The sequence below is a fragment of the Amblyomma mixtum genome, chromosome 3 (genome assembly GCF_055824585.1).
Source record: "Amblyomma mixtum isolate Tamu chromosome 3, ASM5582458v1, whole genome shotgun sequence".
NCBI lineage: Eukaryota > Metazoa > Arthropoda > Arachnida > Ixodida > Ixodidae > Amblyomma > Amblyomma mixtum.
Genome location: NC_143014.1, coordinates 169,110,578 through 169,125,177, shown reverse-complemented (window position 1 = coordinate 169,125,177; position 14,600 = coordinate 169,110,578). Strand labels below are relative to the sequence as shown.

The window sequence follows — 14,600 nt, the reverse complement described above, 5'->3', positions numbered from 1 at the left end:
TGTCGTGTAGAACAAGAAAAAGTTGGCTATTGCAGAAATGTTTTCTAAAAGCTGGCCAATTTGGATGAAAAAACTTAATGGGCCAAAGCAATCTAGCAGGGTCAAGAGTATGAAATGTGTTTGGTGATTTCTAGCACATGCCAATAACACAAATAGGGCCATAGGTGCTGGGTGATGAAGGGTTAAAAACAGAGGGGCCAGGCTATAATAAGGCAGGAAGCTATCTGTACAGCATGCACTAGATATGCCTATACAACCTGCTTCTTTTCCCGTTGTTGCTTTCTGTAAATTTCACAGAACTTGATCATAGCGTACTGTGGGGTGCACCGGTGGCAAGTTGGCATGTTGAAACTGTGCTAAGGGACGACGACAGAGCAAGAATTGCTACCCTGTGCAGTGATGTTGTTACCATCGTCTTTGTTCCTAGCGTAGCTTTACCAGCTCCACAGGGCTTATTTTGCAGTCTGAAAGTAGTCATGTCTGTAGCAAGCAGTCACAGGCAAATGAAGGTGGTAGCAGACAGACATATATGCAAGTGCATCGACGAGATCTTCTCAAAGCTTCGAGAATGTCTTGTTAAACAAACTGCTGCGGCTGACCCAGGAAGCGCCACTGAACAACCGCTTAACACCAATATAGCCGATTTCGCGAGCAGCTCTGCAACAATAGCATTGCGAACACATCCAGTTTCGTACCACTGATCTCCGGATCGAAAAGAACCATGAGCAAAATCAACAACAGACACTGTCATTGCCTATGAGGTGCTTCGAGACCACTGTATTTTTCTGATTGCAGTGGAAACCAACATCCCACTTAAACTAAATACTGCCAAGCATTTGTCAATATTGACTTAACACTGCTAAGCAAAAAGAGAAAAAAAGCAATGGAAAAGGTTTTCTCAATATTTTTTCTTCTTTTCCATCAAGACTCGTTATGCTCAACTTGCTCTGTGGACAGTTTTGATTGCATAAGCTGCTGCCACACTTTTTTTTTCTGCGCTACATCAATTGAAATGCTCATGAAAAACAGACTTATGATTTGGCACATATTAGAAATTTGTACACTGTCAATCAGTCGTGATTTAAAAGCGGCAATGATTCTTGTTTGTAATCGCGTAATACCATGTTGTTACAACCTAAACCGAAATGGCTAGAGGAAGTGTTCAGTCACCCATTCATCATGTCGATATGTTTATTGCAGGCAAATGTGCGCACAGCCGGCAGGAAATAAAAAGAAATGATGCTCCCGAAGATACATTTGCACTGCACCGATGTTTTCACACAGGTTACACAGTTTCTCCGGCGAGTCGTAACCCGAGCACCCATCATCACAAAACGTACTGAATGGAGCACCAAAGCGCAGAAGGATGGCGACATCGCTGTTGTCGCCGCAAAACAGTCCTACGGCCGTGCAGCCAAGCTCGCGTCGCGTCATGTCGCACACACGGCAATTCTCAAGCACAGTGCCAACACGAATCGCGAACAAAATGGTAACGAATGCGCAGCCAGCAACAACGTCATGCGCACGCTTCGGTCGCGATCACTTCAACCATCGCAACGAATGCGACTAGCTGCACAACGCCATGTTCATTTCAGCATTAGGAAAGCACGGCGTGCGTAGTGAGCTCTCGAAGGTGCACATTTCACTGCCTTGACGTAAAATCACTCGCTTCGATCGCAATCACTTTGACTACGCGGACACTAGTCACTGTGCTAGGCAGCTCATACACGCACAGAAGTTCACCGTGAGCAGAAGTTCACCGTGAGCAGCGTGATGATCCTCGCAGGAATTAGGAACGCTTGCAGCAACCACAAACAGCTCCGTATAAACACTTCGTGGCACCGCCAACGCGTAAATCTTGCGTCGGTTTGAAGAGGCTCTCTATGAACTACATCAGCGTCGATTTCAACTCTGTAAACTGTCGCTGCTCGCCGCTGCTGCACGCGGAGAAGTTCGCAGTCGCTCTGAACACTCGTAATATCAACATGTGGCCAAAAAATTACGAGGAACTTTAGCGGCTAAAGTGCTGAAAGGCGAAAGCCTGAGTGCTGCATTCTGCTACACGATTGTTCACTTCACATTTTGTTGGTGCATTAATTAACTGCAAATTAATGACGCTTAAGCTTCGCCTTTAGGAGTGGAACGCGACAGCGTGTTGTAGCGCTGCCACGGAGTCCATTGAACGCCACCACCCGTTCAGCGTGATGCCTTGCCCTTTGAACGCAACGCTTTTTAAGGAAAGTAAATGGCGCAGTAATTCTCTGTCGTCTCAGTGGACACCTGAGCCGCACTGTACAGGAAGGGAGGAAGTGGAGTGAAAGAAGAAAGAGGGGCCGTAATGAAGAAAATGAAAATTGTATTTGAGGAAAGGAAATTACGCATTAACTGTCTCGCATATATCAGTAACACTAGTCGAAAATTGTATTTGACGAAAGAAAGTTGCGCAGTAACTGTCTCACATATTTCGGTGGACACCCGTCAAAATTCGCGCGTGGTGACATCACGACAATTTGGACCAATCTGAAACGCGGACAAATACGCCTTGCTCGTCTGTAAATTGTTTTTTGAGGAAAGGAAATGCATCTGTCTCGCATATCTCGGTGCACACCTAGAACCTCGCCATAACGGGAAGGGAGGAAGATGGGAGTGAACGAAGACACCGTATTCACTAGACGCACCTTTGTTCATTCCAAACCATCGAGCTGGCATAGCGGAGTGGTAGTGTGCTCGACTCGCCCTACGGAGACCGGGGTTCGATTCCCAAGCTCGGCCAATTTCTTACTCGGTTTTATTTATTTATCTGGCCTGACTAGAAAGGTTAATTGGACTAATTGGTTAAGTAAGCAATTAACTAAACTCAAACTTACTTGGAGCATCACTATACGATCCCTTTCATTGGTTGCATGGTTAGTAGCCAAAGTACAATTGGCCCCGTTTGAAATTCGCGCACTGTGACGTTACGACCGTTTCGACCAACTGAAAAGCGTGACATTTCTTGTCGACAGCTCCTGCTTACAACGATGAGGCATTAAAGGCTTCCGCCTTAATATAGTATGCCTTGCGGCATAGCTGCCACCAACGTTACTAAACAAACTCAGTTTCACAGCTCTGCCCGGAGAGCTGTCCCAAGTGGCGGTCGCGCGAACTAGTGGCGCTGCGATCGAGTCTTGCTCCCTCATCGCCGCTCGGTGCGGCTCGCTGGCCCTGTTGCGCCCTTTTTAAAGAGAGTGCTCGCGACAACCGTTTTGTGTCGTCTGCTTCTCGGTTAATTTTAAGGCGAAAGCCTTTAATGCCTCATACTGTCGTTAGCAGCCGTGTCGGCAGATGTCCTTGTTTCGGCGTCACTACTTAAAAAAAACTGTCGAGGCTGAGAATCGAACCAGGGCCTTTGGCATTTGACTTACTCATTTGGCATTTCAACTACCCATTAACTCATGACTAGTTAGTCATGATTGGTTAATGACTAACTATCCAGTCATGACTGGTCAGTCATTAATCACTCATGACCTGTTTGTTAGTCATGATTGACTAGTTATTCATTAACCAGTCATTACTAGTCATGACTGGTTAGCCATGACTAATGATGCATTGGTCATGACTGGTTAGTCATTAAGCAGTCGACTAGTTATGACTGGTTATAACTAGTCATGATTGATTATGAACTAGTCATGTCTGGTTAATGACTGGCTAGTCATGACAAACCAGTCATGACTAACCAGTCAACTACTAATGGCTGGTTAATGACTAACTTGTCATGACTGCTTAATAACTAACCAGTCATGACAATTAGTAATTAGTCATGGTTAGTCATGATTAATCTGTCATGACTAACCATGACTAATGGCTAACCAGCCATGACAGGTTAATTACTAACTAGTCATGACTAAACATTAATGACTATTTGGGTCATGACTTGAGCCATGACTTACTAGTCGTAATGGTTATTGACTAACTAGTCATGATTGCTTATTGACTTACTAGTCATGTCTGGTTAATGACTAGCTAGTCATGACTAACCAGCGATGACAAACCAGTCATGACTGTTTTGTCATGACCAACGTTACTAGAACAGTAGTAATGTTGGTCATGACTAGCTAGTCATTAGCCAGACATGACTAGTTCGTCATTAACCAATCATGACTAGTTGGTCATGACTAGCTAGTCATGACTAGTTAGTCAATAACCAATCATGACTAGTAAGTCATGGGTCAAGTCATGAGTCAATTAGTCATTAATGGTTAGTAATTAACCAGTCATGGCTAGTCATGACTGGTGAGCCATTAGTCATGGTTAGTCATGACGGGTTAATCATGACTAACCATGACCAATTACTAATTCTCATGACTGGTTAGTTATTAAGCAGTCATGACAAGTTAGTCATTAACCAGCCATTAGTAGTTGACTGGTTAGTCATGACTAGTCATGAATGGTTTGTCATGACTAGCCAGTCGTTAACCGGACATAACTAGTTCGTAATTAATCAATCATGACTAGTTATTCATGGGTCATGACTAATTAGTCTCGACCCAATTTGTCATGGCTAGCCAAACCAAGTCGCCCCATAGCCGCCTCGTGTGTGCCAAAGGCCGTGCGGCCAAAGTTGCATGGAAAGGGTTTCGCCTCGCTCACTTTAGATCGTCAAAGGGGCCCCTGAATTTTGTTTTAGTATTTTGTGACATCGGGCCTCTTCATGCTGACCTGCTTTGCACCGGGATGCAATAGCGGGTATCCCAACGATGACTCCACGGACAGTCATTTCAGCGTTTTTGCAATTTTTTCACAATATTAACAGCCTAATTTCGCATCACACAAACGTTTTCTGCAAGATAACCCGTAGCTTCGAAGCAAAACCTGCCGTAATGCAAATATTATTTTACTGCAGCCATGTAGAGCGCGAATGCAGCTCGCCAAAACCTCATATGTGCCGGCCGTTCCACGCTTCCGCGCTGCGTGTAGCAGACGACGCGCCCGGCAGGGAGCAAGACTCGACTGCTGCGCCGTTAGTTCTCGTGACCGCCGCTTGGGACACTCTCCTCCGCTGGGCGGTATGGGGAGCTGCGAAACTGAGTAGGTTCTAGTAACGTTGGCTGCCACCACTACAGCCACGACCTATGCCTCGCTCCCCAGTTGTTCAGTCGACGGACGGCCATCTTGCCCCGGCAGGAGCGGATGCCTACGTTACGTAAAAAGTAGCCAATCGCTGCAATTCGGTCGCCAGGCGGTTCGCTCGTCCGCCCGAAAGTTAAAGTTCACCAACTTTCCTCCCGCCCGCCGGACGGGGCGGTTGTCTATTGTCTGGTCGTTCGGTCCGCCAGTCCGCCTGCCTGGCGGATCCGCTCAAAAGCGATCGTACAACGGCCTTTAAAGGGACAGTGAGGAGAGCTCTATCAATATTTTTTTTACAGCAAAATCCGATTGTTCGGCATTTCATGGCTTTGTTGCCACTTGGCTGGCAGCGAAAGATGCATTTATTTCTAAGAAATTTGGATTCGAAGTTGAAAAAGTTTTTCCCGCCGCTCTGATTCAAATTCGGGATTCTCTTATGACGACACAGGACTAAGTGACGTGAAACATGACGTACACATTACGTAACGCAGACTCCGTGATTTCTGGCGGCCAGCAGTACGGCCTGGCAGCAGCCGAAAAGAAAGTTACCGCCGGCCGCACGATGAAGGCATCTATCGGCTGTTGCGGCCGTCGCTACCGTCGCTTCGTTTACGTTTGCACCGGCGTTTTGCCAGAGTTACGATGGATCCCGTTCTCGAAGTCGTCAACGAAGTTCTAGCAAAGACACCTTTAGTATACCGTGTACCTTGTTACCGTTAGCGGTATAGCGGCAGCCCGCCTACCCCCGGTGAGCAGGCGCTGATTGGTCCGATGCTTCAGGCGCGCGCGTAGCCGCCGAGTACGTGGCGCCATCTGGCGACGCCAAGAAGATTTGCGCATGCTTTGGCGTGGCCGCCGCGATCTGCTCCGGCGGCGCGGCCGCCTTCGATCGCGGAGGCCACGGCTTTGGCTGCGCCTCAGTGATTTGTGGTGCCTTGTGTTCTAGTGCCGCTAGAACCATTGGTTCTAGCAACACTGTTTTGTCCTATGACGTAATCACGCTTGTACTTGTGAGTTTGGCCTGTGGCGGCGATTTGTTGTCAGTATGAGTGGCGTTTTTGTAATCAAGAGCTGGTATTCTGTCGATACAAGCCAACTTCAATTTCTCCTCAGTGTCCCTTTAAGCGTCGCTTCTTGCTATCAGTTGCATGGCTCGCCGCATTACCAGAAATTCGGTAGAGCGCCCAGTCAGTGCCGCTAAGCCTAGCTGCCTATACAGTGCTTCAATGGGAGGCAATCGATTCATTCTCTGTCTTGCTTGCGTCACGGGCAGTGCTGACGCGCTATTTTCGAATGTTCAAAGCCATGGACCACGTGGCTGCAACCAAGGGATCTAAAAGCGCTTGTCGGGTAATGTGTTCGCTCGCTGAACCACTAATGCCGCAAACACCGCAACGTGTCCCTTGTACAGCTACTTCTAAAAAGACGCGTCTGCTCCCGCTCCGGCTATGGGCGCGTTGGTTGGCGCGGCTATGGGCGCTTTTGATAACGGCGAGCAAATACAGCGGAGAACTTGTGTTCGATTGGTTTTGTTATCAGGAAATGAAAGGCGAGATAACTGTCTCACATCGCGGTGGACACCTCAACCGCGCCGTGAAGGAAGGGAAGGAGGTGGGAGTTAAAGAGGAAAGAAAGAAAGAGGTGCCGTAGTGGAGAGCTACGAAATAATTTCGACCACCTGGGGATCTTTAAGGCGCACTGACATTGCACAGCACACGGGCGCCTTTTGCAGAGAACTTATGTTCGCGTGACTACAACTGTGACTTGAGAAGGGAGGAGGGGGAGAAAAACATGTACTGAGAACGTGAGAGAAGCCAACAGCCACAGAAACCAAGGTGCACAGGGGATTTTTTTTATTTTATTTATTTATTTCGTGCTGTTGTTCGATTCAGATTATTACTGAACATATTATCGCTTAAACCTAATTGATTAGAAAAGCAGAAGAAAAAACCACATGCCGCCGGTGGGATCCGAACCCACGACCTCCGAATTACGCGTCCGGTGCTCTACCGCTGAGCTACGGCGACGGCTGTCTCATCTTCTGCTTTCGGGGGTATTTATGTTTACAAATAACGTAACCTTGAGAGTGTTCATCAGCGCCACCCACGTTCTTAAGCGGCGGACGTAGCACGTCCTGAGTTACCGCTGGTGACATAGAACGTCATCGAACGGCGAGGGTGCAAGCTGTGTGAGAACCCTCTTATGCTTCCTATGGCGTCAAGGCTGCCAGAACCGAGACCCTCGCTAAGCAGTTAAGCAAATAAGGCAAGGGGAATTATTTGTAGGTGGAGCCCTCAGTCTAGGACCCGTTAGACTACTAACAATCCGGTGCTGGTTTTCGGGTCAGGTGTCCACTGACCCAGAGAGCCAGTTACACTTGCTACTCAGAGGCTTCACACAGACAGGTGGACACCGCTGAAACCCGAGGAGTGCGGCTATAAGTGGCACTAATATATATATATATATATATATATATATATATATATATATATATATTTCACTCTCGAGTGTGAGATCGTTTGCTGGACAATACATGCGGCGCCGAGGTAGCTAGCGGGGCCAGACACCTTCTTTTTTCTTGCGCTGCAGGGTGCACCGTAAGCTGGTGTCGACGTACGAGAGCGCGTCCCTGCGCAAGTTCCACCTGGGCCGTGTGGACAACATCCGTGCTGCCACCGCAGAGGCGCTCGCCTTCGTGCAGGCCATGTGCGACGCCGTCCCAGCCACGGTACGTAAAGCCTCTTAACGGCACGGGTTGCCTTGCGCCTCCGCGTGTTCGTCACTGTCGAGTGGGACTCCTTGTGATGCCTCCACATGGAGCATCGCTCAAAAGACTACAGGCCACAGGGTTAGCTATCAAGCCATGCAGTGGGACACTTCCCCATTAGTCGCGCACACACAGAGTATACATTTATTTCACCTCCTGCGTTCTGCAGAGAGGATGCTATGAGGCTGCACAAGAGGAAAGCAACGCGAGGTTATTACCTAATGCTAGTTCAAAGTTGTCAAGGAGTGCAACTGCCCGCCCAAGCGTGGGTATTGGTGCACAACTAACTGTTTCGTCCTGTTCCATGCAGGAAGAAGACAAGATCCAGCTGTTCCTGGAAGCAGTGGCCAAAGGAACTGAAATACTTACTTACGTGAGTTGACCTCAGCCTCTCCGCGTGTTTCCCTGCAACCCGTAAATGATTTTCCCATTCTTCTCCCAACGCATTTTTAAAGAGCTTGACCTGATGTACTCGCTGTTATCTTATTGCTACCTGTCCCGCTGCGCCGCGGGAACGTGAGGCGAAAAAGTAAGGACTGCAGAAATAAACATGATCAGAGAACTGGTTTAAAAAATAACCATTCTTTCGCGTGACGGCGACATTTCTGATATGATTCTGGTATATCAAAGAACGCATCGGGCACCTATATTAACTTACAGGCAGCTTTTTCGTTATGCTTATGATGTAGTTAGCTCGTGGGCGCAGTAATGCGCACGTGAGCATCGGCTATCTCTGATGCATCGGCAGTGTAAGCCGTCATTGCTTCACCTTCCGTCTGTACTGTTAGACGTCAAGCACATATATTACTAACGCGAGGGTTGAGCACTTAACCTGGACGCCTTCGACATCAGAGGTCATGCTAGGCTTTCAAACAATTATCCGTTCATGAACTCCCACACACAAAATAGAAATCATTAACGCCAAGAGCTTTTCCGTCAGTCTAAGTCATTTATTCATAAGACAGCTATGAAGTGAAAGGAAAATAAAGGGCTAATTATAATGAGCAGCTAAATTAGGCATTTTTGCTAAAATCATTCGCTAAGAATTTTGGAAGATTCACGGGCAGCAGCCAAGCTAGAAGAATAGGATAGTAGTGAACAGCGGTGCAACGCCTATAACAAGACTTCGTTACTGAAGAAAAATCATCCTGGTCTTGACCTCGGACCACGACTAACTTTTCTTCAGCTTGCGAGTTTTCAAACGCGATAGAGCTGCGTAAGTCTCTTCAGTCATCGTGTGCGGCCTACAACCGGAAGAATGCCATAAGAAACCATATCTCGTGTTGCACCAATTCACGTATGGAATGAGCAATTTATTTTTTTACGCTCAGCTGCCAAATCCCGTCCTCTAACTTGTGCCCGAAGCGGCCTTGGCAGTACATCGTGTACCGAAACCACACTACCACCTAAAACTGGGCAAAGAAAGAAAGAGGTATCTACGTGCGTAGGTTACAAACGAGCTTCTCTCTCAGCTGTACCGAACCACATAAGAACGCGGTATTTACCGGACATGCAAGACGGTGCATAGAGCGTACTAGCAAGAGTTGACACGTACCGAATGCGCCAACCATAAAAACGATCACATATTCACCACCCTCTATCACTGTTGGCGGCATTAAACGTCCAGAGCAACAGCCACGTGTGTGCAGGTGCGCTGCGTGCACTGCGGTTCGCGTCAGAATCTTTTATAAGAATTTGCAGGCAGACGCGTAAAACACTGCCGAAGTGATTCAGGAATTATCTCCCTCTCTCTCTGTTGCCCATAAAGGTCCACGTACTGTAACGAGGCTGTCTTTTTCGTCTGCTACCTCTTTTTCTTCTTCCTCTTCTCCCAAGCTGGCTCGGATAACGTGACATAGACCCCTACCTAATTTATTCAGGAGACGTTGATAACCAGAAGGCATTTCTGCATTACAGGAGGCTATGATAAAGTAGTAAGATAAGATAAGATAAAAAAAATGTCGGACGCGTATCGGTGCAGACGGTGAACGGCGATGGTCCGGACAACCACCTGCTCGGACTGCGGGAGATGGCGAGGCTGCACGAGATGCCGGCGGCCATCTTCAGCGACAAGTCCTACGCCGACTTTCTCCACTTCAGGCTGTCGACGAGCCAGGTACGACACGCGCGACTAAGCCCAGCGGGCAGTTAGGGCGCGGGCATTCCTTGTGGGGCACACTTCTGTGTAAGGCACCATTCTCACAGCTTGCTGGCCCGAGCACTGCACATGTGCCCGCATTTAGTGAATCAGACGAGCAGGACGCTGCCGATGGGTCGCACGACGGTGCCGCGGTTCTTAAATAAAATATAATATAACGAGAATTGAGGGCCTATCTGGTCGGTAGCGGGTCATGCTGACAAGAGAGTGGCCAAAAGGCACACTCTTTTAAAATTAGGTAAAAGCGAGTGACTCGGACGAGAACGTGCACGGAGTGAAAAAAAAAATTATAAAAAAAGATAGATTGCTCGGACAGCAAACAAAAAACGTGCATTGTGTATGTGGGTGAATTTGCCCTTGGTCTGCAGTTGACATTGCTTATATCAACCAGTAAAGGTAAACAATGCAGCAAAAATACGGCCAAATGTCGGCGTCTGCTACTTGCAGTAACGAAAAAAATCAGAGTCTATAAACGCGATCAATTGTCAGTCTGAGCTCTTAATTCGCACCTTTATTGGGGGTGAAACACGTCAGGAATTCTCACTATCAGCTGCTCGTGAAAGTGTCAGGCATACGGGATGACTTCAGGTGCGAATATGCGGATAGTGTGAAGAATTTCTGCATGCCCTGAGCCGCACGATTTAATGCCGTCCTGCTCGCTTATACGTACAAAGGGGTCTGCTACACCTTAAAACTCGGCCTCTAAAAACGCAGTCTCTCTAAATCATGTAAACCTATTAAAAGGTCCTTTTGCTGGCCGACCTACAGCACCTCAGGGCTTTGTTTTGGCAAAACATATTCCTCTCGAATTGCGTGCAATGCCATGTAGGTATGCTGATAATCCACCTTAGGGGATTCCCCTAAACATTCGACCAACGCCACCTCTGTAGAAAGCCCCGAAGGCAGTTTAAGGGAGACTGAGGACTATCGAAGTTGACCTACATCGGTTGATTCTCATGTTATCTAGTGTCAAAGAAGCTACTTTCACTGCAAAATGAGCTTTTTATAAACTAGGAAATGTCCCTGCCGTCTTCCTAAGAAAAGAAGCAGAAGTATCTCCTCCGCGGGCCGTTTTCACAATCAAACTGTGATGACGTCAAGTACTTTCTTGCGGATATCTGAGGCTAGACCACACTGCTGTCAGCTTCCAAGCCAGTAATCATGACGTTCATAATTCTGTCGACGTCATTCCCAATGCCACGAGTTTGAAGCGAGTGGAAGGAAAAAATATATTTCAGTTTCAAAACTAAATTTAGCAATAAATACGTCTTTGGCTGCCAACGAGAGTAAAAAAAAAACTGGCTAAAAGTCAAACAATCGACTTTCACCAAAAACTAAAAATAGATGGAGCTGTCCTGAGTCTCATTTTAATCCGCAGAGTGGGTAAGGAGCATAACAGGAACCACGCAAATGGGAGCATGACAGGAGAGGCATAACATCATTTTGACACGTTGATATCTGAGCTGCCGTTATCCAATGAGTCTTCTGTCGACTGCTCGCGAGACTTACACCGAATGTCGCCAAACGTCGCTCACTGCTGCGTTGTTTCCTGCTCTAACCCTTGCGTACCTCCTCTCCTCTGCCGTTGGTGCTGAAGCTGTCCACGGACAAAGGCATCCTGGGGGGCTACGGAGCCGTGGTGCCGGACGGCTACGGCTGCGCCTACAACATCGGTGCCGACCAGGTGTCCTTCTGCGTCTCCTCTTTCTTCAGCTCGCCGGAGACGTCGTCCGACTTCTTCGCCCTCAGCCTCGAGGGCAGCCTGCTGCAGATGCGGGAGCTCTGCCTCAAGCGGGCCACCATGCTCAACACGGCGCCGCCGCCCGCACGCAGTTAGTGCGCCACGCCATGGCTCACCGCCCGTCCCGCCGCCCCGTTAACGCACTGCATGACACTCCTGGGGCGCGCTATCTGCTGAGGTGTTGCTTCTTTAACAAAGGCCTAGACGCCACTCACTGGCAGTTGCACCCGTCGCAAAAAGCTTCGCCACGCGTGCCCTGCGCGAACGACAACGGGGAGCCTTCTTCGGCTGTACGTAGCTTTCGTGTGACAGAGGGTGGCACGGGTCATTCACCCTCACGCAGCAAGAATACATTGCACCTGTTGAGGACGCATCTCGACTCAGATATTCAGAGTGGAAGTTATTGTGGTGTGTGCTAGTTGCCGCGCAGCTAAGGACCGAAAGCCCATGGGTTGGTTATTTCGTGGTTTGTTTTTTTTATTTACTGGGTTTTCGACTGTGTGAATTCGATTGAAAACCAAAACTTGTGTGGCCGTAAGTGTATGTACGCACGACCGCTAGCCTTCAAGCTATGTTTGAAGCCTAGCATAGTTGAATTAACCTGTTACAGCGTATTTTAGCCATGTTTACATCTGACAAGGAGCTTTGGAGGACAAAAATGTTATGGAGCAACGGTAATTGTTTCGTATTAATTTTAACTGGAGACCCATGGTCCTGTCCTTGAACGCGTAGGCTTATTAACCGTTACAAAGCACTCTGCCCTGCGCACTTTAGGAAAATGCGAAGCGAGGTCATTTCGGCTTATCTAACCGAGTGTTACAGCAACGTTGCTTTAACAGGCTTATGCAAGGAAAGCCTCGGCCTGGTTCCACTGAAAGACGCAAATGGGTTCTCGGCTCCTCGCACGTACTGAAAGTATTGAGGCTACGATGCGTCAGTTGCGACTGTTTCGGATAGTCACCGCAGTTTAACCCGTCGGCTACTATAGGTGTCTACCTTAAAAATGGAACGATAACGACTGAATACTGCAGAAACATGTAGCCTACCACCCTCTGAACGAAAACGGAAATTTATGTAATCTGCCCGAGGTAATGCGGGACTGTAAGAGGGCTCCGAGCATGCATCACATTTTGGCTGAACGCTTCACATGTCACATAAATGCTGCTTCACGTCTGTGGCACTGTGTAGGCAAAAAAAAAAGCACAAGAACATAGTAGCAAGATAATGATCACAATTAGCCTAGGCGTTCCATTTTTCTTAGGCGCAATAGCTGTTGTCGCCGCACTGGAATCAAAATCCAAACACACCACAGGTTAACCTTGGTAACTTCATCGGCGACAAGAGCTCTAGTGGGGACGGAAAATACTGTGTCGCCATCTTATTTGTCGATATTTTTTCTTTTTTTTTCTGTGTATCGTTTTCTGAGACGGCTTGCGTCGAGGTCGTCAGCTGTTTCTGTGATCGATAGCGAGCTTGTGAGACTAGTGTTGGCGGCGTTATCCCTCGCCGGTGTGCCCAGCAGGTTAGCGTCGTTTGTGTGGGGTGGCGTCACAAGTTGGTCCGAACTAACGTAGTTTATCGTTTCGCTTCTTCCATAATAACCTATCCGTTTCAGCGTTAGGCTCCTCGTTACAGCTTGCGAGGATTCTCACAATTTAGAAGTGCCCGGAAGCTCTCACTCGTTCGGCGTTCGTACTAATGCAGTGCCCTTTGGCAGTCGGCCCCTCAAGGGCACTGCTCATTGTTAAAACCCTGGATACCAGAATATTTGTACATAGACATTTTTTTTCTCGTGTTTGTAAAATGCGAAGCTGTGACGCTTAGTTCAGCCGTCCCAAAAAACACAGTTTTCACAATAATACATTCAACAGTAAATGATGCGTATTCACAGAAAGGCCGTTTCCTGCTAATAACCCGAACCTCACGGTTCAGTCAAGCTGGACCACCGATAGCGACGCTTTAGTGCACACTTCTTTGGGGCATAGTACGCAGTTTCAACGTGCGAGCACGAGGATAAATGGTGCACAGAATCATTAAATAACTGTAATTTCACCTACGCAACAGCGAAACGCCTTAGATAAAAACTTTGCGGCTCAGAAATTAATGAGGTCTTTTAAGTGACAAGTTTTTTTTTTTTTTTGAAATCAGTAGAAATTTGGACGACTGTGTTTGTATCGTGTGGTCTGTCCACCTTCCGGGAACGGTATTTAAGGGCTCCAAAAGACGCAACTCTTAAACGCGACATAATCCTTGAAAGAGCGTAAATTGCCACCACAATCAGAAAATGGCTTTCTCTCACATGTTCATAGTTTCGTAAGTGACCATGGCTAGTCATCTTGAACAATTTAGAGATTAACGAACACGGAAACATGAGTGCCATAATGACATCTTCTTCTTGTATCGGTCTACATGGATAGCGCGAAAAGCGCATAGAGATTATGATAAGAGTGCAGATCATGGCATCTGGCGAGCGGCCGGAATCGCAGCCGCAAGCTGGTTCAGCGCGTTAATCCAGCTGAACGCATTTTGTCACGAGTGATTCCGAACTGACTGTATATTATCTTGCGCGCGCCGTTCAGAGCCTGCCTATACCAGAGCATGCATGTAAAGCTTTCACAGATCAATTAGGCACATGTGGCCGCATTTGTCTGATGCAAGTGTTTCGAGTATACAGCTGGTCGTATTAGGAAGAGAAACCACTCAAGTGAGCTGCCACACACAAGATCCGCAGCACGAGAAGTAAAATTCACAAGGGTAGGCGTGCGAGCTATAGTTGGCAGCCCATAGCAACTAGAAAGCGCAAACGACGAGAACAGCCACTCAAATAG

The 14,600-nt window shown here is 47.7% G+C and overlaps 1 protein-coding gene across 2 annotated transcripts in view; it reads left to right on the top strand.

Annotated features, from left to right (window-relative positions):
* The window catches only part of LOC149352665 (choline O-acetyltransferase-like), a 198,617-nt gene that overhangs the window by 168,137 nt on the left and 15,880 nt on the right, over positions 1-14,600 (top strand). For both annotated transcript variants that reach the window (XM_089581880.1, XM_089581879.1), the window contains exons 12-15: positions 7,696-7,834; positions 8,184-8,246; positions 9,855-9,989; positions 11,629-11,863. In XM_089581880.1, the coding sequence (XP_089438006.1) occupies positions 7,696-7,834; positions 8,184-8,246; positions 9,855-9,989; positions 11,629-11,863 (572 nt within the window). The remainder of the gene's footprint in view (positions 1-7,695; positions 7,835-8,183; positions 8,247-9,854; positions 9,990-11,628; positions 11,864-14,600) is intronic.